Source organism: Mytilus edulis, chromosome 9, assembly GCF_963676685.1.
Source record: "Mytilus edulis chromosome 9, xbMytEdul2.2, whole genome shotgun sequence".
NCBI classification, from domain to species: Eukaryota; Metazoa; Mollusca; class Bivalvia; order Mytilida; family Mytilidae; genus Mytilus; species Mytilus edulis.
Window position 1 is genome coordinate 22,564,053 of NC_092352.1, and position 25,502 is coordinate 22,589,554.

At 32.6% G+C, this 25,502-nt stretch overlaps 1 protein-coding gene across 3 annotated transcripts in view; it reads left to right on the top strand.

Annotated features, from left to right (window-relative positions):
* Nucleotides 1–25,502, top strand: part of LOC139487816 (uncharacterized) — a 108,282-nt gene that overhangs the window by 18,185 nt on the left and 64,595 nt on the right. For all 3 annotated transcript variants that reach the window (XM_071272948.1, XM_071272947.1, XM_071272949.1), the window contains 22 exons: nt 283–446; nt 1,350–1,590; nt 4,203–4,381; nt 6,586–6,760; nt 7,917–8,105; nt 8,389–8,562; nt 9,219–9,401; nt 9,790–9,960; nt 10,829–10,945; nt 11,484–11,678; nt 12,172–12,354; nt 12,953–13,162; nt 13,527–13,724; nt 14,201–14,392; nt 16,883–17,122; nt 17,809–18,069; nt 19,637–19,843; nt 20,266–20,483; nt 21,222–21,465; nt 22,236–22,397; nt 23,090–23,248; nt 24,292–24,462. In XM_071272948.1, coding sequence (XP_071129049.1) covers nt 283–446; nt 1,350–1,590; nt 4,203–4,381; nt 6,586–6,760; nt 7,917–8,105; nt 8,389–8,562; nt 9,219–9,401; nt 9,790–9,960; nt 10,829–10,945; nt 11,484–11,678; nt 12,172–12,354; nt 12,953–13,162; nt 13,527–13,724; nt 14,201–14,392; nt 16,883–17,122; nt 17,809–18,069; nt 19,637–19,843; nt 20,266–20,483; nt 21,222–21,465; nt 22,236–22,397; nt 23,090–23,248; nt 24,292–24,462 — 4,233 coding nt within the window. The remainder of the gene's footprint in view (nt 1–282; nt 447–1,349; nt 1,591–4,202; nt 4,382–6,585; nt 6,761–7,916; nt 8,106–8,388; nt 8,563–9,218; nt 9,402–9,789; nt 9,961–10,828; nt 10,946–11,483; nt 11,679–12,171; nt 12,355–12,952; nt 13,163–13,526; nt 13,725–14,200; nt 14,393–16,882; nt 17,123–17,808; nt 18,070–19,636; nt 19,844–20,265; nt 20,484–21,221; nt 21,466–22,235; nt 22,398–23,089; nt 23,249–24,291; nt 24,463–25,502) is intronic.

A 25,502-nucleotide genomic window follows, 5' to 3' on the forward strand; every position in this document is an offset into this window, starting at 1 on the left:
ATTCCTGACTTAGTATTGGCATTTTCTTATGTAGAAAATGGGGGATTAAACGGGTTTTATAGCTAGCTAAACCTCTCACTTGTATGACAGTCATATATGTTTTTTTTTATCTCTTTATGTCATTGGTCTCAGGTGAATTGATGTCTCATTCAATGCAACCATATCTCCTTATTTTTATAAAAAAAAATAGCTAAATTTAGAACAACACAAATTTCTAAATCTACATACAGGTTATTTGTCTTCAATAGGTGAAAGTAACTAATAAACATCTTTTGATTTTAGTTGATGATGGCTCGGCTTCGTCATTGCCAATAACAGCAATGGACACTGTCTCAACATTAAGTCCACCTATGTTTCCGGCCGCTATTGGAACAGCATATTTAGGAAGCCAGGACTACGTGTGGATAATTACAGCTGAGCAAACTAAAAAAATAGTCACCATTGAGGTTTGTTGTTATTACAGCCTTCACAATAATTTTTCGAGTCCACAAGCCTGAAGCTCAATTTTTAAAAAATTTTCGTTGGTTTCTGTTGGCTTGTAATAATTTTACAAGCCTGAAAACAATTTTACAAGCTATGGCTGATGACTTGTGGTTAAGCGTGAAGACCCCTCCCTTCTGAGGCAGCTTCAAATAATGATCATTCTGTCTGTAAGTCCATTCCTTTGTTTGTTTGGTCATTTCATTCCTCCCAACATTGTATATATGACTATTCATAAACCAGAACTGGATTTCAACAGATTCAAGAGATATTTTGGTTTTCCAATAACATACATGTTTGTTATTTTATGCCCTTTGGAAATATGAAAAATTATGAAACATGGCCTCGTTAGCGCTCTCAGAGTACAATTCCTGCCAGATTTTTTATAAAACTTATACTCTAGTTTAATATCAGCAATATCTTGGTCAAGTTTTATAATGGTGGCAAATCAAGTTTTTATTTAAAGTTATGCACCTTGGAAAATTTAAATTTATGGAAAATAGCCTCATTAGCTCGCTCACAGGTTCAATTCTTGCAAGATTTTTATAGTATAAACTTAAAGTATGTTATAATTTGCTTTAGAACCCCAAAAAGGGTTTTTCTAGTTATTACCCTTTTACCTTGGATAGATAAAATAAGTGCAACACAGGGGAAATTGGAACTCTGTTCTTTTTATCTTTTATTTTTACTTGTAAATGGACTTTCTTAGGACAATTTTGTTACAAAATGTGCAACAAAACACCACAATCTATTTAAAAAACTATCTTTTCTAGGAGAAATATATTTTTTGGTCATAATTTTCAATACTGATTTACTGTACTGTTGTTTGAACTAGATTTGATATGATAATTTTGTTTTCCTCCATTTAGAGATTATCAGTTGACTTGTATATGGGTGATTTTATCAACATCCATGATGGAGATTCAGCCACAGATCCAATGTTAGCTTCGTACACCTCAAGTAATAATGACAATACTCCTATGGATCCTACTGCTAATGTACCTCAGACAGGGCCTCGAATAATATCATCAACGGGCAGACAGATGTATATTATATTGAGAACACACATGAGTACAGCAGGAATTGGATTCCGTTTTAGATACTGGCAAGGTAAAGATATTCATACATAAGTTACTTCTTTTTGGATAAAATAGGGATGTCCACAAAAACTGAATAAATCAAATCAATGGTATGAGTGAAAAACAACTGTCATATTTCTGACTTGGTATAACTGATGGGACAAACCTGGTTTCATACACTCAATCTTTACAGAGACTGACTTGGTATAACTGATGGGTTAAACCTGGTTGCATACACTCAATTTTTACAGAGACTGACTTGGTATAACTGATGGGACAAACCTGGTGTCATACACTCAATCTTTACAGAGACTGACTTGGTATAACTGATGGGACAAACCTGGTGTCATACACTCAATCTTTACAGAGACTGACTTGGTATAACTGATGGGACAAACCTGGTGTCATACACTCAATCTTTACAGAGACTGACTTGGTATAACTGATGGGACAAACCTGGTGTCATACACTCAATCTTTACAGAGACTGACTTGGTATAACTGATGGGACAAACCTGGTGTCATACACTCAATCTTTACAGAGACTGACTTGGTATAACTGATGGGTTAAACCTGGTGTCAGACACTCAATCTTTACAGAGACTGACTTGGTAAAACTGAAAGGACAAACCTGGTTTCATACACTCAATCTTTACAGAGTCTGACTTGGTATAACTGATGGGTTAAACCTGGTGTCAGACACTCAATCTTTACAGAGACTGACTTGGTATAACTGATGGGTTAAACCTGGTTTCATACACTCAATCTTTACAGAGACTAACTTGGTATAACTGATGGGACAAACCTGGTTGCATACACTCAATCTTTACAGAGACTGACTTGGTATAACTGATGGGACAAACCTGGTTGCATACACTCAATCTTTACAGAGACTGACTTGGTATAACTGATGGGACAAACCTGGTTGCATACACTCAATCTTTACAGAGACTGACTTGGTTTAACTGATGGGTTAAACCTGGTGTCAGACACTCAATCTTTACAGAGACTGACTTGGTATAACTGATGGGACAAACCTGGTTGCATACACTCAATCTTTACAGAGACTGACTTGGTATAACTGATGGGTTAAACCTGGTGTCAGACACTCAATCTTTACAGAGACTGACTTGGTATAACTGATGGGTTAAACCTGGTTTCATACACTCAATCTTTACAGAGACTGACTTGGTATAACTGATTGGACAAACCTGGTTGCATACACTCAATATTTACAGAGACTGACTTGGTTTAACTTATGGGTTAAACCTGGTGTCAGACACTCAATCTTTACAGAGACTGACTTGGTATAACTGATGGGACAAACCTGGTTGCATACACTCAATCTTTACAGAGACTGACTTGGTATAACTGATGGGACAAACCTGGTTTCATACACTCAATCTTTACAGAGACTGACTTGGTATAACTGATGGGACAAACCTGGTTTCAGACACTCAATCTTTACAGAGACTGACTTGGTATAACTGATGGGTTAAACCTGGTTTCATACACTAAATCTTTACAGAGACTGACTTGGTATAACTGATGGGACAAACCTGGTTTCATACACTTAATCTTTACAGAGACTGACTTGGTATAACTGATGGGACAAACCTGGTTTCATACACTCAATCTTTACAGAGACTGGCTTGGTATAACTGATGGGTTAAACCTGGTTTCATACACTCAATCTTTACAAAGACTGACTTGGTATAACTGTTGGGTTAAACCTGGTGTCATATACTCAATCTTTACAGAGACTGACATAGTATAACTGATGGGACAAACCTGGTTGCATACACTCAATCTTTACAGAGACTGACTTGGTATAACTGATGGGTTAAACCTGGTTTTATACACTCAATCTTTACAGAGACTGACTTGGTATAACTGATGGGACAAACCTGGTTTCATACACTCAATCTTTACAGAGACTGACTTGGTATAACTGAGGGAACAAACCTGGTTTCATACACTCAATCTTTACAGAGACTGACTTAGTATAACTGTTGGGTTAAACCTGGTGTCATACACTCAATCTTTACAGAGACTGACTTAGTATAATTGATGGGACAAACCTGGTTTAATACACTCAATCTTTACAGAGACTGACTTGGTATAACTGAGGGAAAAAACCTGGTTTCATACACTCAATCTTTACAGAGACTGACTTAGTATAACTGTTGGGTTAAACCTGGTGTCATACACTCAATCTTTACAGAGACTGACTTAGTATAACTGATGGGACTAACCTGGTTTCATACACTCAATCTTTACAGAGACTGACTTAGTATAACTGATGGGACAAACCTGGTTTCATACACTCAATCTTTACAGAGACTGGTCAGGAATATGCCTAGATAAACCTCAAAGTAAAATGTTCATCCACATACAAATTTGTATAAGAATGTATTCAGACTTTGGTATCCCCATTTATAAAGTATCAACAGAAACACATAATTGTGTTCTATCCAGAAGAATAAATGAATCCCACACATAGGAAAGCACCACTGATGTGTTTTAACTTTTTAAAACTAAAAGTAAAGGATTTTTTTCAATGCAAAACTTTCAAGGTGATATTAGGTTCAGTTCATCTCTTGTGTCTTCAGATTAAGTTCATGCTTTGATCTTTGTTTTCCAGGCTGTGAGGTAACCTTGACATCAGAGACTGGTGAAATTTACTCACCTGGATACAAGAAATCAATTAATTATGCTAATTATCAGACATGTTCCTGGAAAGTAGAGGTACCTAGCGGTAAAGGTGTTTCGTTATTCTTCTCAACTGGTGCAGTATTAGAAGATAATAAAGATTATTTACAGGTAATTGATTAACAGTGAAGAATTTGTAAATTTGTACTGATTAACCCTTTCATGGATAGCTGCCCAGACAGAAGCTACTCTGAGACAAGGGCTTCCCTGGCTACTATTACTCAAGTGGGAGATCTTCATTATAAATGTCAATAAAAACTTGTCTGTAGTTATTTGTGTCTTTATTCATCATTTTCATTCACTAACACCATGTTCACAGTTTGTTCATGTTTTGATAATTTTTTCTTCATAAAATATTCAAATTTTCAAATTTTCCGCATTATCTATATATATATAGGGAAAATTCTCAAAATTCTGCTCTTTGACCCAAAATCGTAATTTTTTTAAAACCAAAACGGCAAAATTTTGAAAAATTTAATGAGGCTTTTTCAAATTCCTTATGCTGAACGATGTCCATTCCAAGTGTTTTGTACATAAAACAACATTCTATGTCAAAAAAGTATACTAGTTTGGCTTCAATTCTTCCATATTCTTTAAAAAAAAATGTTCCCTCATTTCAAATTCTCGTAAATTCCAGAATTTCCTCTGATTTTGACACGGTTTTCAACAAATGGAAGCCCCATGTTTATACTTTCATACGGGTATTCAACAAAGTAAGATAACTCTTGTTTGCACTGTTTTGAGCAGGAAATATAAAATGGGACTCATCATCAGCTGTCTGAAGCATGAATCTGGACTCATCAGCGAAAGGGTTAAAATAGAGAATGGAAATGAGCAATGTGTAAAAGAGACAACAACCTGACCAAAAAGCAAAAACAGCCCAATACATGTACCACCAATGGGTCTTCAATACAACAGAAAATCCCTGATCTGGAGGGGACTTCAGCTGCCCTCTAAACAATAATGTATACTAGAAATTGGTTGTCCATCTTTCCCCAGACCTGCCAACTATCCCGATTTTCGCGGTATCATACCGATTTTTATCCCTCAACCCGAATCCCGATATCGGGATCGTAAAACTAGTCAAAATCCCGATTTTCACCAAATATACCCGAAAAAATTATTGTTTACCAATTTTGAAGTTTTTCTGATCAATTTAAAAAAATCTATAATTTAACCTGGGGACATATTATGACAAGTTAACGACCCTACGCTAATCAACAGTCACAACAGGTGTCATAATTAGTGGTTGTATTTAATCAGATTACCTAATAGGTCGTAACAGTCCTCAAAATTAATTTGTATACACGGTCAAACAGCCTTTCAATTTTAATCAATTTATCATACAAGCACAATTTGCAACATTTGCCGTAGTTCCACAACAAAATCATAATTAATTGAAAGATGAGAACTGTAATGAACTCACAAGAAAACATCGTTTATCTTGAAATCCTTTTAATTTTTGAAACCAGACGGTCGTGTCTGTTGATTTAAAATCGACGCCATTTTGTATTCACTTCTACTGTCTTACTGTATAAGCCTCCGTCGGTAAGAGCACCTCTGAATACAAAGAAAGATAACTCAAATTTTATCCATTTTCTCATTGATACTGATCATGCTGATAAGACCATAAGTAAGACTAAATCAAAATCTGTCTTCATCCTTCTAACTTTAGGACATGTAGTTTTAGGTCTTTTGAGTCAAAGTTCATAGATAAGAAGGTCTTTAGAGGGGGGAAAAGGGGGGGGGGTCTCTTCTTTGAATCCATTATTTTTAATGCCATTTTTCTCTATTCTTCAGTCAATTTTATAATTAAATAGTACAAGAATCATGCAAATAAAAGAAATCAAGGCCTACAAGCTCATCATTAGTATATCAAAAGAAAAAAGAAGAGAACTTAGACTATTTTAGGAGTAAAAAACAATGCACACAGAAAAGTCGCTAAAATTGAAACCCTTAAAAATCTGGTCGCGCGCTAAATCCCCCATGGAAATTTTCAAAAGTTGGCAGGTCTGTCTTTCCCCCTTAGGTTAAAGTTTTTGATCAAGATAGATATTGATTAAGTTAAAGTTCAAGCAACTTTAAACTTAGTACACATGTTCCCTATAATAGGATCTTTCTAATTTTAATGCCAAATTAGAGTTGTAAGCTAAATTTCACTGTCCATTGAACATAGAAAAAGATAGTGCAAGTGGGGTATCCATGTACTATGGACACATTCTTGTTTAAGTATTTCTTCACTTTGTTTGAAGATTATCCAGAATATTAAATATTCAGTGAAGTAAAACATTGAAGGTATATTTTTTCTCTATTAGGTATACACTGGAAGTGCAGATAGCACAGGGACTGCTGTGCATAGTGGAAGTGGTTTTAATACTGCTTCATTTGTTTCCAATCCAATTATTTACTCATCTAATGGGAAAATGTTCTTCAAGCTTACCACAGACTCTGTAGTCAACAAGAAAGGTTTTTATGGTGTTTATAGTGTCGGTAAGTATCAATGATTTATGATGGTGGAATTCACCAACCTTGTGGTTTTATATCTATATCTCAATAACTTCATATTCACCCAACACTTATATATTCTTAAACATGAAGGCGGTATATAAAATTTTCTTGCATATTTTCTAGAAACTACAAATCATAGCTTCTTGAAATTTAGTATCAATTTTCATGAAACTTTCAGAAAGTAAACTTAACTGTGTGATGGTTTTCAAATCAATTCCTAATGAAGTTCTTGTTAACAGATTACATTTAGTGAGCAAAAGCTTGCAGAACATCTTGTTTCATCCACAATTAAATCTTCAAATACAATTTGTATATGGTTGAAGGATTTTAACAGAATAGGAAGATGTATAGGAGTATTATTTTCTGCCGTAGTGGAGGGGCATTAAATATTTCCCTCTTCCATCTGTGCATACTTTCCAAAGATAGTTTCTGTTCTCAAACTTTAGTTGGCCTCAACCAAATGTTATGAAACTTATACAAAATGCTAATTTCATACCACAAAACACAAATTAAGTAATCATTTTGGTGGCATCACTTAAATGGTTCTAGAGTTATGCCTCTTTACAAATGCAAAAATTGCTGAATTTTTCACTTCTATTCTTTAACTTAAGTTTGCCTCTACCAAATGTTATGAAACTTATATACAATACTTTTTACCACAAAACTCAAATCTAGTAAATTTTGGTAGCATCACTTTTACCATTCTTCAGTTATGTCCCTTTATAACTTTATATGATATATATGCTAGTGGGGCACATGGACATTTTCCCCGTTTTTGTTCAGTCTTATTTTTCATTAATTATTTGATTTGATTGATTGATGACAATTTAATGCCTTGTCAGTATGCATATGCATGGGCGTTGATTGGAGAGATAAAAAAATTTGTCAGTAGAGCTGTACTACAAAATATGTTTATTCCGATAGTAGGGTTAATCTAACTGTCTATATGATGGTGTTATGATTGTGTTAATATGTTTATATTATGAATGAATTTTAAAACTTTTTCATGTCACAAATTGTGGTTTCATTTATTTATAAATCATTACATTATGGTGAATAATATCTACAGGAATTATTGTCCTAAATCTACTACATGTACCTGCATCCACTAAATGCATTATGATTTGTTTATTTTCAGATTGTCCAGATCCTATGTTTAATAACGACACCACTGTGATTGGTCAAATGAACTGGAGATATCGTGATAGTATAACTGTGTCATGTAAACAAGGATATTCATTCGCAGCCGATATGTTCACACAAAGTTCTGTTCAGTTAACGTGTCAGTATGGTGGTACCTGGAGTCGCACCATTCCAAGATGTCAACGTAAGCATTTTATTTTCTATAATAGTGTGAATTTGTGTGATAAGGAAAAAATAATCAATATATCTGGTAAAAAGTCAGAATACAATGTAATATCCTGCTAAAAAAAAATTATTAAGATAATAAAAAAATTGAACACAAGCACATAACACTATTAAAAAAGATTAAACTTCTCTAACTAACAATTTTCCAATTTTAACCAATAAATATATTTTTACTGGTTTCCTGTTTATCATGTGATGTTACCCAAATTATAATTTGAATTATTTTTTTGACATTATTTTAGCTGTATATTGTGGACTGCCACCTGCTGTTACCAATGGGTATTACTTTAACTCTACTGGTGTAGTGTATGAAGAGGAGGTCCAATATGAATGTTTTCCAGGATTTAATATGATATCTAATTCAGTAGTAAAATGTCAATCCTCTAAGCAGTGGACAAACCAACCTTCATGTCAAGGTTAGAATTTATTTAATCTTATTTATATTGCTTTTATTTGATTGTTTAATTAAATCTGTTAGATCTGTTAAAATGTTTGACAAATATTTAAATTCAGGAACAAAATTGAAAATAAAACCTTGCCGACAGGTTTGGTATAAGATATTGTGACAATAAATTGTACAACATAATGATTGCTGTAAATTCTGAAATTATAGAGATGTTTATATTATTGCGAAAAATGTGACAGAGCTATAATCACAATAGTTTTAACTTGCAATTTTGAAATTTTGAATATGAATTAAATAGGATTTTTCTCAATATGGCAGAAATTAAAATGGCATTTTAGTCGTAAATAACAAAATCACAATAATAAATGCACACAATAATTCCTCAATTTACAGGACCAGCAATGCTGTTTAGATACCTTTCCTTCACATCTACAATTACAATAACAATTTGTGACAAAATACAAAAAAATCAGGACATCGCTGATAATGTTTAATCTCCAGTCTTTAATATACTTGTTATAAAACTATGTAGTTCAGAAAAAAAAACACTGAAAGTGTTAGATATTGTTATGTTTCACAAAATCCACAAATCTAAACATATATGTTAAACACATAAAGTGTTCACCTTAAAATCAGGAAATGAAATTAGTTTTTCTGTTTATTTAGGAGCAGTGTGTCCTACAGCAACTCAAGTACAGAATGCTCAGAGAACAATTGTGTCTGGTGACCTTACATCATATGCTTCTATCATAAGATACGACTGTAATGATGGATATGAATTAGTTGGTGAACCCATTTTATTTTGTCAGTCAGACAATCAGTGGTCTGCTAATTTACCATCATGTATAAGTAAGTATGTTTTAATTAATCAGGCAATTAACAAGGATGTTTTTGTATTTCTACCTATTTCTAAGCCTCATACAAATAAATTTGATATTTCAAGTCAATGTATAGTTATTCTATATACAGGAATTCATCATCATGAAAAAAATTCAAATCTTACATGAATTCTGCATAATATTATAATTATAGTTGTGAGAGTTATTAGTTTAATAATTAAGGCCAAAATAATGTCCTTGTCCTAATTAATTTTAATTTGCCTGAGAAAAATTAAGATTCATCGCCAGCGTCTATTGAAAGCATCTCTAGAATGCTTATTGTTTTCGGAGGTTACATATTGAAGAAATTTATGTATGATGTATGACATAGAATAATAATTTTACTATCTTACTTACAGAACTAAGCTGTCCTTTGCCAGAAATCATGAATGGTCAACTTTCACAATCTACATTTCCACAGTACCAGCAGCCGATTGTAGTTACATGTGAACAAGGATACAATCTAAATGGAACAGCTAACCTTGTTTGTAATGAAAACCAGACGTTTGGAGATTTACCAACATGTGACAGTACGTGACCTTGACATTAACTTTTATTGATTGGTTTTGATTTAATCACACTTTGTTCATGAAGGAATTAAAAATGGTTTATCAAAACACCTCCCTTTAAAAGAAATGATATAAATATGAATAATAACTATGACCATTGTTATTATTAAAGTTCACTTATTACATTGAAATCAGGGATTTGATTAAGTTTAGTTTTTTTTACACCTGTTTACAGGAGAATTATGGTATACTGTTGTCTGTCCATCCTTCTGTCTATCCTTTTGTCTGACTCTCCACTCATTGTCAACACTTTGGACAATAACTCAAAAAATCCTTGCCCTTATTTTCATAAAATTTTTGGGATTTTTTTTTGGTAAAGATTGCTTGAAATGCAATGAAAACCCTATGGCACTGACTGGATATCTAAATCTTCCAAGATGTATTACTACTTTTTTGAGACACAAAAGATATAGTTCATTGATCATAGCATTCTATACATCCTATCCATGAACATTTCAAAGAATCATTTATTCCTGAATTAAACATGTATCAACTTTCTACATGTCAATTTTCAACCAATGTTGAAAGTTTTGTAGTGACACATGATGCTTTGGAAGTAAATTAGTATAATTTTTATTACACTGCACTTACTTCATACTAAACAGATTTGTCAATATAAAAAGAAGATGTGGTATGATTGCCAAGGAGACAACTCTTCAAAAGAGACCAAAATGATACAGAAATTAATAACTATAGGTCACAAGCTCATCAGTATGTAGAAATATATTCCATCTTCAATTTTGGTAATTCATTTTAAAAATTGATATTGAGAAAGTGAAACCCTTCAGGATAATTCGATGATAAACAACTGTGTTTTTTCTCCCTACAGATATTGATGAGTGTACTGGATCACCATGTGCTCAGAATTGCCATGACAACATTGGTAGTTTTACATGCTCATGTAATTCCGGCTATTTCCTAAATCCAGATAAAAGAACTTGTGGAGGTAGGTTTATAGATAATCAGGATCTGGCGTTGTTATGCCTGTGTATTCTATATACTATGGATTTGATTATTTTCTTGGGTACCAATTTTTGTGAATTAAGGAAATCTGACATCGTGGATATTTATTTTCGTTGTTTTCCTGTAGTCTGCATACAAGCCTTACGAAAATTTGTCATTCTTTCAACATTTAATTTCTTGGTTCATCTGTACCCACGAAATCCATGAAAATTGGTATCCCAACGAATAATAATGAATCCACAGTAGCAAAGAAATTTAATCTGCAGTAGGTCATAATGACTTAGCTGAAAGAAAGAAAAAAATACAATGAAATCTTTAGAATTATTTTTATTCAGGGAGTGAACTATCTTTTCATTATTTTAGTGAATAAAATAAGCAGAAATAGTAATAAAAGTATTAGTGAATTAAAATAAGTACTAAATGCATTTTTATTCATTGATACTATTAAAATTTGATTAAGCAATCAAGTTGCTTTATGAATCTCATTGGATTTTACGGTGTTTGATGTGATCTATTTTTAGATGTATTGGAATGTGACATGGCAAACCGTGGAGGCTGTGATCATATATGTAATGACGTACAAGGAGGTTATCAGTGTAGCTGTAATACAGGCTATGAACTCTTTACTAAAGATGGGACTGCAAACTTCACCCTTCATATTCCAGAGAATGGTGAATTAGAGGGGGATGTAAAATACCTCAATCATACGTGTGTCCGTAAGTTGATTAAAGTGTCATCTGTTCAAAGTTTACTGTTTACTGTTAATTTCATTCTATGAGAAAATAATTTAATGAATTGTAATGCCTTTTGAAATATATCATTTGCATGCTTTACTCAAAAGATTAAGTTCAAGTTTTTCGCAATGTTTTGTATAAGTAAGTTATTAGGAAGTTTTTAAAAACTGCCTTTACTATTTCTATAATAAGACAGTTAATTTCTTCTTTTGATATTTTAATAATATTTAAATTGTCAGTGTAATTGGACTTATTTTTATTCCGTAAATGTATTAATCAGGCTGTTAGCAAAATTTTACCAAAATGTGTGACAGAGCCAATTTACTGTACCTTGACCTTTAAGTCTGTGTCTTGAATCAATACTAGATTTAATGTAAAGTTTTCTGCTCAGTTTTAATTGGTGTGATTAGCAATAAACAATCATTCTATTGTTCTCATGTATAATACATAGATAAATTGTATCAATTTTTTTCAGGTCGACTTTGTCCAGATCCACAATCCATAGACAATGGCATGCTTCTGACACACCGACAAGATCATCATTTTGGTGATACTGTAGAATATTCCTGTAACCTTGGTTACACCACAACCAATGCTAAATTGTTTACATGTAACAATAATGGACAGTGGTCACCATCAGTTTTTCCAACATGTCAAGGTCAGTTATCCCTTAGTTTACCTTATTTTCAGTACAATATATAGAATTTACTTGAATTACTTGAGGTATTTTTTCTATTGAAAAGGAACAGACAAGTGTTTAGACAGGCTGTAAATATCTGTTACACAGTTCTCTTGTAACAGTATACTCATATTTAAGACACAATTATTGAACTTTTTCATGCTGTAAAATAAGTTTAAGAAATTCAGTACTTTTCATATGGTTATAGTACTATGATTTCTATGTTATCAGAGGGCAATCTAAGGAATTGACATTTCTCATATTGTCATATGTTCATAAAAATCTAGAAGAAAAGTTTATAGGATAAAATATTAAGGATCCAAACATCATCATAGAAAAAAGGGGTGGGGGGAAGGAATCCTGAGTACCCCAAGAGAACTTCAACCTTCAACAGGAAAACTAAAATCCTAGTCATTTAAGATTAGGGTCAATAGCACCTGGCACATGCATGGTTTAAAAAATCACAACCTTAACAGGCTAATTATACAATGAACTATTTAGAACACTTGACCTCTAAAGTGTCCTGGTCCCTGTGATTATGTGAAGAAAATGCAACATTTTATTAATCATTTTGCAGCTGTTGTCTGCCCAGTGGACAACTATAATACTTTCAGCTTGACCAATGGTCCAAATTCTGTTAGTCCTACAACTAGTGTTCCATTTGGAGACATGCTGACCATTAACTGTGAGGTAAATGGTAAAACAGACTTCACCAAGGAAAGGAAATGTATCTACAACATGACATCAGACTCTTACTATCTGTATGGCAATGATTATGAATGTGGAGGTTAGTAAAATACAGATAAGGGGGATAACTGTAAAGTAAATGGTAAAACAAACAAGGGAGATAAATATGGTAAATGGTAAAACAGACAAGGGAGATAACTGTAAAGTAAATTATAAATGGTAAAACAGAGACAAGGGAGAAACTGTAAAGTAAATGGTAAAACATAGACAAGGGAGAAACTGTAAAGTAAATGGTAAAAACAGACAAGGGAGATAAATAAGGTAACTGGTAAAACATCAAGGAAAGGAATAGCTTTGAAGAAACTTGAGTACAAGGTACATATTCAATTAAATATGCTGTTACAATTCTTGCAAGATTAGTACAACTTATAAATGTTTATCAATGAACACTATCTATTTTGTAGTTATTGATTGTGGAAGTCCTGGAACCATTCTTGGAGCTAATTTCCTAACACCAACCAATACAAGATATGGTGAAAAATTCACATTCTCATGTTCCACTTTGTACAGTGTTACAGGGAAAAGTACAAATGGAGCATTAGACACAGACGTCAACTGTGAAGCAGATGGTCACTGGGATCTAGGAAGTTTACAGTGTGTAGGTGGGTGGAAATGTTTGACCTTCAAGAAATCAGTATCAGACTTAATCAATTTTGTATCAAATTAAAAAAGTATAACTAATGGATGGAATACTTTTTTCACATTGCTTTATTATTTTATAACTGATTATTATTGGTTTCATAATTATTTTCAAGAAACTCCTTTCATATGACTTAAATAAAAAAAAATGCATGACAAGTGATTCAGTTCTTCTGATGGTTTAAAAATTTATATTCTATCAATCACTTATGTAAATTCAGAAATTATTGCGCATTTATTATTGCAATTTGTCATTTAAGACTTATATACAATTTTAATTTTTACGATTTTTGAGAAAAATCCTGTTTAATTCATATTAAATATTTCAAAATGCGAGTTTGAATTATTGCGTTTACAACTCTGTCACATTTTTCGCAATAATAAAGACCTCGCATTAATTTCTGAATTTACAGTGATTGTAAAATTTGTTTAATTTCAGGAACAAAGTGTTTAGACCCAGGATATCCTGCAGGTGGCTCTTTAACCATCAATGGCTTTGATCAAAATGGTTATGTGACATTTAATTGTGGTCGACCAGGTTATGAGCCAAACAGAGATTCTGGAATCGAATGCCAGTTGAACCAGTTTAGTAATGCACTAGTATGGAATGATACAGTACCTAATTGTATTGGTTAGTTATTATACATTAATAACAATTTTAAATTATTCTCAGGGTGTATGAATTTTCAACACTAGTGTAAAATTCTGTACACCCCTGATAACACCAAGATAACTTATATTATGATGTTAATCTAAGTATAGAAAGGTGATATATTTAACCAGCTGCAAGACTTGCCTTCAAATGTTTATTTTTTGACAAAATTGAACAATAGGTTCCTTGTCTAAACAGAAAATGTATGTCTATTTCAGTATAGCATACTAGTTAAACATTATTTAGTGTGCTTTTTTTATCACTTGGCTTCTGTTGTCTCTCATTGTCATCACCCTGCGTTTCAACCAAAATGGTCAACATGTCTAAATAAAGAAAAAAAATTGTGGCAGTAGTCCTCATTGGCTCTTTATTGAAGTATTTGCCCTCAAAGACAATTAATAAATTTTTTTGTGTGTATTTATGCATATTTTCTTAAAAACTATTATAGATATAAAGACACTTTAAAAGTTGCAAAAATGATCAACAAGAGAAGATCTACATATAAGTCAACATATTAAGGTTCATCATAACAAATGGACAAATATGGCTGTATTTTTACCTCAAAAATTTCTCTGTGTACAGACTTACCTGTGCTGTTTGGAAAGTTTTAAGGCCTAGCATCCACTAGATATATAAAAGTTAACTGCATTTTGTGTTTAAGAAAGATAAAATCTTTCTTGGTTTTTAATGGGCATATTTTTTTTCCTTTCTGCAGAAGGTGTAAAAATAAACAAACACCTGAATTACTTTGATACAGTCCACTCACTGACTCAGATGAACTCTTTAACTCACCTGTAGTTGTGAAGATACCTCTTGTCCATGACAATTAAGGACACTGATTTTTTTTACCTGAGGGAGCATCTCAAAGTTGTACCACAATTTAGTTAATTTTCACACATTATGCATTAAGGAAAAAAAATGCAGACCTGCCAACTTCCCGATTTTCACGGTATCATTCCGATTTTTATCCCTCAACCCGAATCCCGATATCGGGATCGTAAAACTAGTCAAAATCCCGATTTTCACTAAATATACCCGAAAAAATTATTGTTTACCGATTTTGAAGTTTTTCTGATCAATTAAAAAAGATCTATAATTTTACCTGGGGACATATTATGACAAGTTAACGACCCTACGCTAATCAACAGTCACAACAGGTGTCATAATTAGTGGTTGTATATGTAATCAGATTACCTAATGGTTCGTATCAGTCCTCAAAATTAATTTGTATACACAAATTTGGTCAAACAGCCTTTCAATTTTAATCAATTTATCATACAAGCACAATTTGCAACATTTGCTGTAGTTCCACAACAAAATCATAATTAATAGAAAGATGAGAACTGTAATGAACTCTCAAGAAAACATCGTTTATCTTGAAATCCGTTTAATTTTTGAAACCAGACGTTGTGTGTCTGTTGATTTAAAATTGACGTCATATTGTATTCACTTCTACTGTGTTACTGTATAAGCCTCCGCCGGTAAGAGAACCTCTGAATACAAAGAAAGATAACTCAAATTTTATCCATTTTCTCATTGATACTGACAAGACCATAAGTAAGACTAAATCAAAATCTGTCTTCATCCTTCTAACTTTAGGACATGTAGTTTTAGGTCTTTTGAGTCAAGGATCATAGATAAGAAGGTCTTTGGACAGGGAAAAGGGGGGTCTCTACTTTGAATCCTTTATTTTTAATGCCATTTTTCTCTATTCTTCAGTTATTTTGTCAATTTTATAATTTAATAGTACAAGAATCATGCAAATAAAAGAAATCAAGGCCTACAAGCTCATCATTAGTATACCAAAAGAAAAAAGAAGAGAACTTTAGACTATTTTAGGAGTAAAAAACAATGCACACAGAACAGTCGCTAAAATTGTAACCCTTAAAAATCTGGTCGCGCGCTAAATCCCCCATGGAGATTTTCAAAAGTTGGCAGGTCTGAAAATGTCCATCAAAATCCAAAAGAGAGTATCTTTCTGAAACACAAAATGTATTTAACTTTTATATATCTAGAGGATGCTAGGCATTAAAGCTTTTTCCAACTTCACAGGTAAGTCTGTACTCAGAGTAATTTTCGGCATGTAAATACAGCCATATTTGTCTGTTTGTTATGATGAACCTTAAGTATAGTCAGTTGACTCTTTATATGAGTTATTGTCCTTTATTGACGATATTTAACAATTTTTTGCGTGTTTGTCTAATATCTGGAAAAATATAAGAGTTAGATATAAACTTTCAATTTCAAAAAGGATTAGCATCACAAAATTTGAATATAGCCAACTTGGCCTGAAATTGTCAGTTAACTCTGACTTTGGTAGTAGTTGCAGATTGAGTGTTTCTAGATGTAAGACTAGGTGAGCTGAGGGAAACAGTTCTCATATAAAAAAAGGAAATGATACCAATATACTTCTGATTGCTTTTTCAAGCAGCCTTATTTTATGAAACATTTATTTCTTTCTATTTTCAGATGTAACTAAACCTGCGTTTTTAAACTGTCCACAAGATATGGCTGTTAATGCTTACACTAATCCTTCATTTTTGAATCCATCCGTTTCTGATAACTCTGGTGGAATCAAGGAATTTACAGTGGTACCGGAGAATGCCAATACAACAATGACAATAGAAAGAGTAGAACAGACAGTAACTTACAGGGTCATTGATCATGCTGATAATGAAGAGACTTGTAGCTTTAAAATAACTGTCAAAGGTATGGTCAATTTATATTTTTTCTTTTTCACTACCGCTAGTATAAGTTATATTGTTTTACCTTTTACAAATCTCTCAGGGCTTTGGCCTCGTCCCCTTTGGATTTGACTAACCCTAAATTGATCCAGAGGGATCAGTAGTGAAATGTACAATGAAATACAACAACTTTAATAGATGACGTCATCATTAATAGTAGATGTACTGTCATGATTGCCCAATGAAATCTACTGTTCCCTTACAGATCTTTAGGGGTTAACCATGTGATGGCTTTAAACCAATCACAATGTGCTTCATTTACCTGAGATGTGATAATGATATTTATTGACTATTTTAAAGTATATCAATAGAAGGTGATCATTGGTATTCTTTATTGCAATCTGATATTAATTTGACTGAGATAAAACAAATTTTATCTGATGATATAATTTTTTTAATGGAAATTGGTTAAATATGGTAAATAGCTGGGTTTGCAGTTATAAATCAACTCTTGAACTTATCAATTTATTCTTTTCTATCCCTACAGAAGGCTAAAACAATTACAAGAACAATATTATTTGTGTTATTGTGCAGATATGACGAAATCAGCTAATGCGCGACATCACTGGCTGCGCTGACACCTTGGACTCCATGTTATGTGCCAATAAACAGGTCTGTTTTTATGCTTATGATTTATTCAAAACTTTGTAGATGAGGAACCTCCAATAATCACCAATTGTCCTCCCAGCAGGATAGAATATGTTTCAGCCCCAGGAGAAACAAGGACCATTACAACAGTAGATCCTGCTTCAATAAGTGCTCAAGATAATGATGGTGGGACTATTGTACCCTCTGTGTTTCCTACGACCTTCACAGTTAATGCTAACCAACTTGGACATCAGGAGGTTACTGTGACAGCATCTGATCAAGCTGGCAATACTGATGTCTGTCAATTTGATATTGATGTACAAGGTGAGACGACTTATGTAACGGAAAATCATACTCTATGCCAGTGGCAGATCCAAGGAAGGGTTACTTTTTTTTTAATATTCAATGCATTGAAATGAGGACATATAGTTGAAACCCCTCCTTTATCCTGGGTTGGGCACCCCCAATTTTAAAAATGGCTGATCTTCCCCTGCTCTATGCATCTTGTTTATGAAAGTGATACTTTTAACAGACCATTGTCATACCTGCTAACTTTTCAAATTCATCATAGAGGAGTTTAAGCTCTAGAGAACCTAATGCCTACCTGTACTTGTCATTATTGTAAACATTATTGACTGGGTATGAGTGGAATAGTATGTTTATTTCCCCGAGGTGAAACTATTGCCCTAAGGCGTAGCCAAGGGCAATAGTTGTATCCGAGGGGACAAGAAACTTACTTTTCCAGGGATATTTAGTCAGTAAGTGGTTTATTATATTGATAAAGACAGCAGACAATAAATGTGAGGGATAAATCAACTATCGTAATATATAAAGCAGAAACCCAACCATAACGTTTAATTCATAAATATTCTGAAATTCTAAGGCTACGTCTTGCTCTTACATCAACCCTAGCCACTATAGGTAAAAAGCAACATCGTTACTCCTGCAGTATTTTCAAAATCCTTCAATCCCGTAGCTGTATTGGAAATATCCCGAAAGAATAGTTCAAAGCTTGCAATTTGAAAAAAATAGTCAAAATATCATATACTTTATATAGAAATTGAGAACTGAGGTACATGTATAATAAACTTTTTTTTTTTTTTTTTTTTTTTATTTGAGCCATTTTCATAAAGACAACTGCCAGAATTTAGAATGTGAGAGATGTTTAAAATTATGTTTATGTAATGCAGTAGTCCCCTTTTATAAGACCCCCCTCACAATCATGTAGAAAACTTATTTTTCAAGGATAAAATTACTTCTCATGATCAACCAATTCAAAATGCCATTGACAACCAATAATTATATGAACTGATTAAGTATTACGTAAACTGCACTTAACTTATTTGCTCCCAACTATGCCTATATGCTTTCCGGGAGTTTAATTTTGCAATTCATGGCCCATAAACTCTTTTCAGGTCTGTTATAATGAAAATATGACTACCTTTATGGCCTTTAGTGGAGAATAAAAATAGAAAAACTATTAAAAGTAGCCAAAATCAGGTTGTGGTAGGAGTTATTTGGTGAACTTATGCCTTATTGTGTCTAATAGGAGGAAAATTCAAAACGCAAACCACAATCAAATGGCAAAATGAAAAGCTCAAACACATCAAACAAATGGATAACAAATGACATATTCCTGACTTGGTACAGGTATTTTCTTCTATAGAAAATGGTGGATTGAACCTGATTTTAAAGCCAGCTAAACCTCTCACTTTTATGACAGTCGCATCAAATTCCAAACAGCCTTCAGCAATAAACAAAACCAAAACAGTGTAGTAAGCTATAAAAGGCCTGGATGCAAAGCAGAAAAACAACTAACAAGACTTTAACTTTATAATGATAACTATAATATTTCTTTGTTATCTATAATTGTTAAAAATTGTCATTTCAGCATCAACATGTTCACCATACAATATTCCAACCCCACAGCATGGTAGTAAATCTTGTACTCCAAAGACAGGAGACACCGGCTATGAATGTAATATAACATGTAGTTCAGGGTATTATATGTATGACTACCCCGACCAGAGTGTAGTTACTATGGAATGTGATAATGGTGGTGGCTGGAATCGACCAATCATATCTGCTTGTACACAAGGTTGGTTATTTGATATAGTTTTATTTAAGGGTTAACTTTGCATCTATATAATGATTAAAAAAATATAATCCTATCTTCATTTCCAAATATTGAAAAAGAATTACTGAAATGAAAAATATAATACCTTCTGGTACATTACGTTTGTGTACAGCTTTAAATTACGTTTGCTCACATTCACTAAACAGGTAACACAATTCATTTTATTTATACATATATATATGTTGGACTCTGAAGTGCGATGGGGACGCTAAAGTATGATGGTCAGGCTTCAAAAACTTAAAAGGAATTCTGTTTTTTTAAGATTCCATGTTGTTCTGTCACTGTCTTGTTGATAAGATCAGACAAACCTTAATTTGTGTATTTACATCTAACACACAAAAAATACACCCCAAAAAACTTTTAGATATTTTTTTTATTTTCAGCAAGTGTCAGAGCACAATATTCTGAAATCTATACAGTTCAATACAATGCACCAAGTAATATACCAAGTAGCTGTAAAGATCAATACCGTGGCAAGATTGCAGGACAGATTACTGCATCACAAACTAAATTACAATCGCTGTGCACTACTGCTGTTGACTCGAACATGATAGTTGGATTGACTGTGGATGAAACATCAATTAACATTAACAGCAATGTGGTAAATATTTCACCTTGGCTAGTTAGCATTCACTTTGAATCTCTGTCTTTTAGTCTGTCCAGTTGTCCAACAAATATTTCTGTCCCATGTTTTCAGGTGCTACTGACCATAATGGCTTCATAACTTGTCACCCGCTTAATTGGTAGTTATGAATTTTAATTCTAAGCACTTTCCAGTTCTGTCAGACACAAACTTCCTTTTTTACTTTGCTTTAAATTAGAATTTGGGGGTATGCTTATCAAATCAATGTGTACTTCTTGTTGTGACAGCATCATAATATCAGTCACTGTAAGACAACCATATTTGTTTTAAAGATTTATTGTAATGTTTACAAAGATATTTTCGTGGTTACCTATTTTCATGGATTGAGACAAACTTGCATTTTCATGGATATTTGATTTCTTGGTTTTTCAAAAGTCTGCATTTAGTCCAATAGCAAATTTGCTATTTCTCAAACATATAAGTTCATGGTTTCCCTGTTACCACGAAATCCACGAAAAATTGGTATCCAACAAAAAATAAGGAATCCGTAGTATAAGAAAATGTGTTATGAATGCCAATGAGACAAATGATTGTTTTTATAAAATGACCATAAACCCACTTATTCATGGTATGGCATCAATATATCTGACCTGACACAACAAATCTTTAATTACACTACCTTTATAAAGCTTTTAATCTGAATTCAACCAGCTTCATTTAATATATTCAAAACTTTGATTTAAATTTGAATTTCAGATGGATGTTGATTTTATTGTAACCATGGGACCTAATACATTTACAGTTGCCAAGTTTAAACAATGTTCTAACTTCAATTCGGCTACCTTTCAAACTGTACAATTCCCGATCCTTGAAAATATAGTTAGTGTGTCAGGATGTCCAGATCTGGTTGGAACATGGAATGAACCTCCAAACTTCAGTGGAAGTTTTCAGTGTACTAATCAAAGAAAATTGGTGGAATTAAGTGGAGTAACGTACTGCTGTAAGTATGCTGATAGATGTGTAGTTCAAAACTTTAAATTAACAATTTTAAGATAACTCAGTTCTGTAAATTAGGAAATTAATGCGAAGTTTTTATAATTGCGAAAACAGCGACAGAGTTGTAAATGCAATAATTTATACTCACATTTTGAAATATTTTAAATGAATTAAACAGGATTTTTTTCTCAAAATCGTAAAATTTGAATTAAAATCGCATTTCAGTCTAAAATGACAAAATCGCAAAAATAAATTCACACAATAACTTTACCAATATTCCTGAAAAAATCTACCTCAAGTACAAACTTATTCAAAAAATATTTTAAAAAAATTACATGATGAAACATAAATCTGTGTAATTTCATACCCAGACAGGTAATAATTTTTCACATACTTGCTTCAACTTTAAATATTGTTGACGTAATTTTAATGCTGCCAATAGTATATGAATTCATCAATTTTACTTATTTTGAAAACTGTATATTTAATAACAATTTGATTTTACAGACAAACAAAATTGAACAGAAAATTTGTGAAAGCTAGATTTATAGGTGCTTTAATTCCCATTTTGCCTACATAAGACCATATGTCTTAAAACTGAAACTTAGAAATAAAAAACCTGCAAAACATAGCTACCAGCAGAACCACTACTTAATTGAATAAAGAAATACTAAATTGGAATGTTATTTGATCATGTACATTTCTCTGCATTGATTAAAAGGAAATTAATCTGCTATGTAAATAGGTAATAATTTAAATGTAAACATTTTGCAGTGGCTTGCCCTGAGGGAACGTACACTACAGGCTCAGGAACATGTGACTTGTGTCAAGAGGGAACCCATAACCGAATAGTGGGTGCTACACAATGTACAGACTGTACAGTTGGCTCAACTACATATGGAAAAGGAAATATTTTTGCTTCTTCCTGTCAGAGAGGTAAATTATTTAAGGCTCTGATTTTCTTAAAGGATATATTTCATCAGTTAAAGGAGATTGATTTGTAAAGATATCCATACAATATTATAAACCCTGTTAATAAGGAAAAAGTAAGGAAATCTTATAACTTTATAACTATATCTCAATCAAGACTTCAATTAGTAACCATGTCTTAGTTCAAACTTCAGTAAATATAAGTCTTATCTTCAGTAGCTGTATTTAAATGTATAAAAGTAAAAAGATGTGCTTTGTAGTAAGATCACTAATGAGACATCTATTCACCAAAAACTAAAGAAATAGTAAGTATACAATTAAAGGTGGTTTTTAAAGCCTTCAGCAATTAGCCAAACTCATACAATTAAGTAAGCTAAATGAAAATATTGTGAGCGCGAAACTCAAGAGGAAAACAAAAATCAATATTTTCAGTCAGCATCCAACAACAACCTTATGATTGGAGACAGGCACATGGTTGGAGTAAATGCTTTTGAGATTGCTCAACCTTCCCTCAAACCTTGATCAGTAGTTGAAGTAGCTTGTAAAAGTTATTGTATGAGGACTTAGTTTTACCAAGTCCAAACTTTAATATCTATATTTTAAGAAGTCATTACATTTATAAGCCTATGTTCATCATTTAGTGTCTCTTTCAGTGATTTATTTTATTTAATACCTTGTCACTGTATATTTTTTTGCAGCTAAATGTCGTGCAGGCTTTTACTCATCAACAGGATTTTCACCTTGCACCCAGTGTGCAAAAAATACATACTCTGTAAATAATAGCACTCATTGTACAGACTGTCCGACAGATACAATCACATACAGAACTGGTTCCGTTAAGCTAGCTGATTGTCATGGTAATTATTTGTAGAAAAAAGCATTTATTAATCTCCAGCTTAAAAAATAGACTCAACATAACAAAGCCTCCTTATGGTTTTTTATGGCTCCACAACGAAGTTGTCGGTGCCATATAGTTTTACCCTTGTCCGAAATTCCGAAATTCCGTAATTCTGACTTTGATAAATTGTTGAAAATCACAGTTATACGGACTTTTTTTCTATCATTGGGCTGATTTTTGGTATATGAGGTACTCATGATGAGTTACAGATCAAGTTTAAGCTTTTTTTCTATAGGCCTCCACATTTTGAGCTGAGTTTTGTTAACAGTTAATTTATAATTATGAACATATCAATGTGAGACTACCATCATGTTTGTGCCCACATGTGTTATTGAAATTGCAGATTTTTCAACTTTTGGGATGGGGCCATTCGTGTCGCTTTGACACATCTAGTTTATTATTTGTGAGAAAAAATTAGGAGAGGAATTCATATTTGTCCACACTTAATAAGGTTCATCATTTATATTTCTGCATAAGAGCAAAGTTAACATGAATGTAATAGAAAAATAATGTAAATGAACAACAAAAAACACACAAAATGCAAAGGAATAGCACTTTTATTGCTGTTCTTCATCACATAGTCTCAGTGAGACCTTAACACTGAACTACTCTTTGTAATCTGTCTTCATTGATCTTTATTTAATTAAGTTTCGAAGTAGGGATAGCTGTTTTACAGGCAAATATGATTGAATAACTATCTAGGCCATAATACATACTTTTGATAACATATATATTTGATTTGGGCTTTGCCAAAGTCTGCCAACAAACCAATAGACAATTTGTAAAAAAACATCCTTTCATTTTTAATGTATTGTTTATGTAATGTTATTTTTATGTTTTTTGTATAATTTTTTATTGTTCACATTTACTGTTTTAATTTCTCATTGTTTAAGACTGAACTAAAATTTTGTTATTTACATTAAGAGTCTTAATTACTGATTTTAGCTTAATGCTTGAAGTTCATATTTACAATAAAATGTCTTAATTTCTTATTTTTTGTAGCTAAATGTCCTGCAGGACAGTTCAGTTATAATGGTTATGCACCAAATTGTCGGCTCTGTCCACAGAATTACTACCAGTCTAATACTGGTTCAACTGTTTGTACTCGGTGTAATGTGGATAAGATCACACTAAGTACTGGTTCAGATGATGTTACAGATTGTGTTGATGCATGTAAGTTATCAAGTGCCATTACTGTCATTAAAAAGTACAGTGCAACCTGTCTTATCTGACACCTGAGAACTGTAAATTCAGAAATTATTGCAAGGTTTTTATTATTGCGAATAATGTGACTGGATGGGCATGGCAATAATAAGAACTCCATTCTGATAACTGAAACATAGATCTGAAGGCATTTTTTTTTTAAATAGCGATAATTAAACTCGCATTTTTGTCCATTCTTCAAAAATCGCAATAATTAATGCACACAATTATTTCTGAATTTACAGTATTCAAACATCCTGCTTTTACCGACACATTTTCATGGTCCCAAAACATTATTATCATTTTGAAAAAACCCGGAGTATTCCGTCACCCTGCTTAATCCGACATTTTTTTCTATAGTACTAAACTTGATAAAACTGTAATCATGCCAAGTATTTCTTTTTGAAACAAAGATAAATTCTGAACAATTTTTGAAAGTTGGAAGTGTAAATTTGCCAAAGACTAATAGGAAAGTTAATGGTGGTATTACACCTGTATGGACATTTATCTTGTGTCAGGTTTTGTTGATATAAGAATGCTTTATAAGATAAAGATAAAGAAAGAAAAAGCAGTAAAGAGTGTATAACTGCTGGAACTAATTACAAATTAGACAACTTTCCACCTGAGACCAAATGACATAGAAGTTTACAACTATTGGTCACATTACAGCCTTCAACAATGTGCAAAAGCTCTACCACATAGCCATTTTCATTTATCCTTTCTCTAATTTTAACACTGACATTAGTTCATGCTCTTGATGGTTGTCATGGAAATTTGTTTTTAAATTTCATAATGAGGTTAAGGATAGTATATGAGTAAAGGAACTAAAAAAGCAAAAACAAATGAAGGGTTTATGACTCCATCTGCTTGTTTTTTTTCAGATATAAGTCATTGAAAATTTGGTGGGAAATAATTCTCTCTAGACTTTTCATAAATTTAAAATTGGCACCCTTTTTATTAAAAACATAAAATAACAAGGATTTTATAGGATTTTCAAATATGCTTTTTTT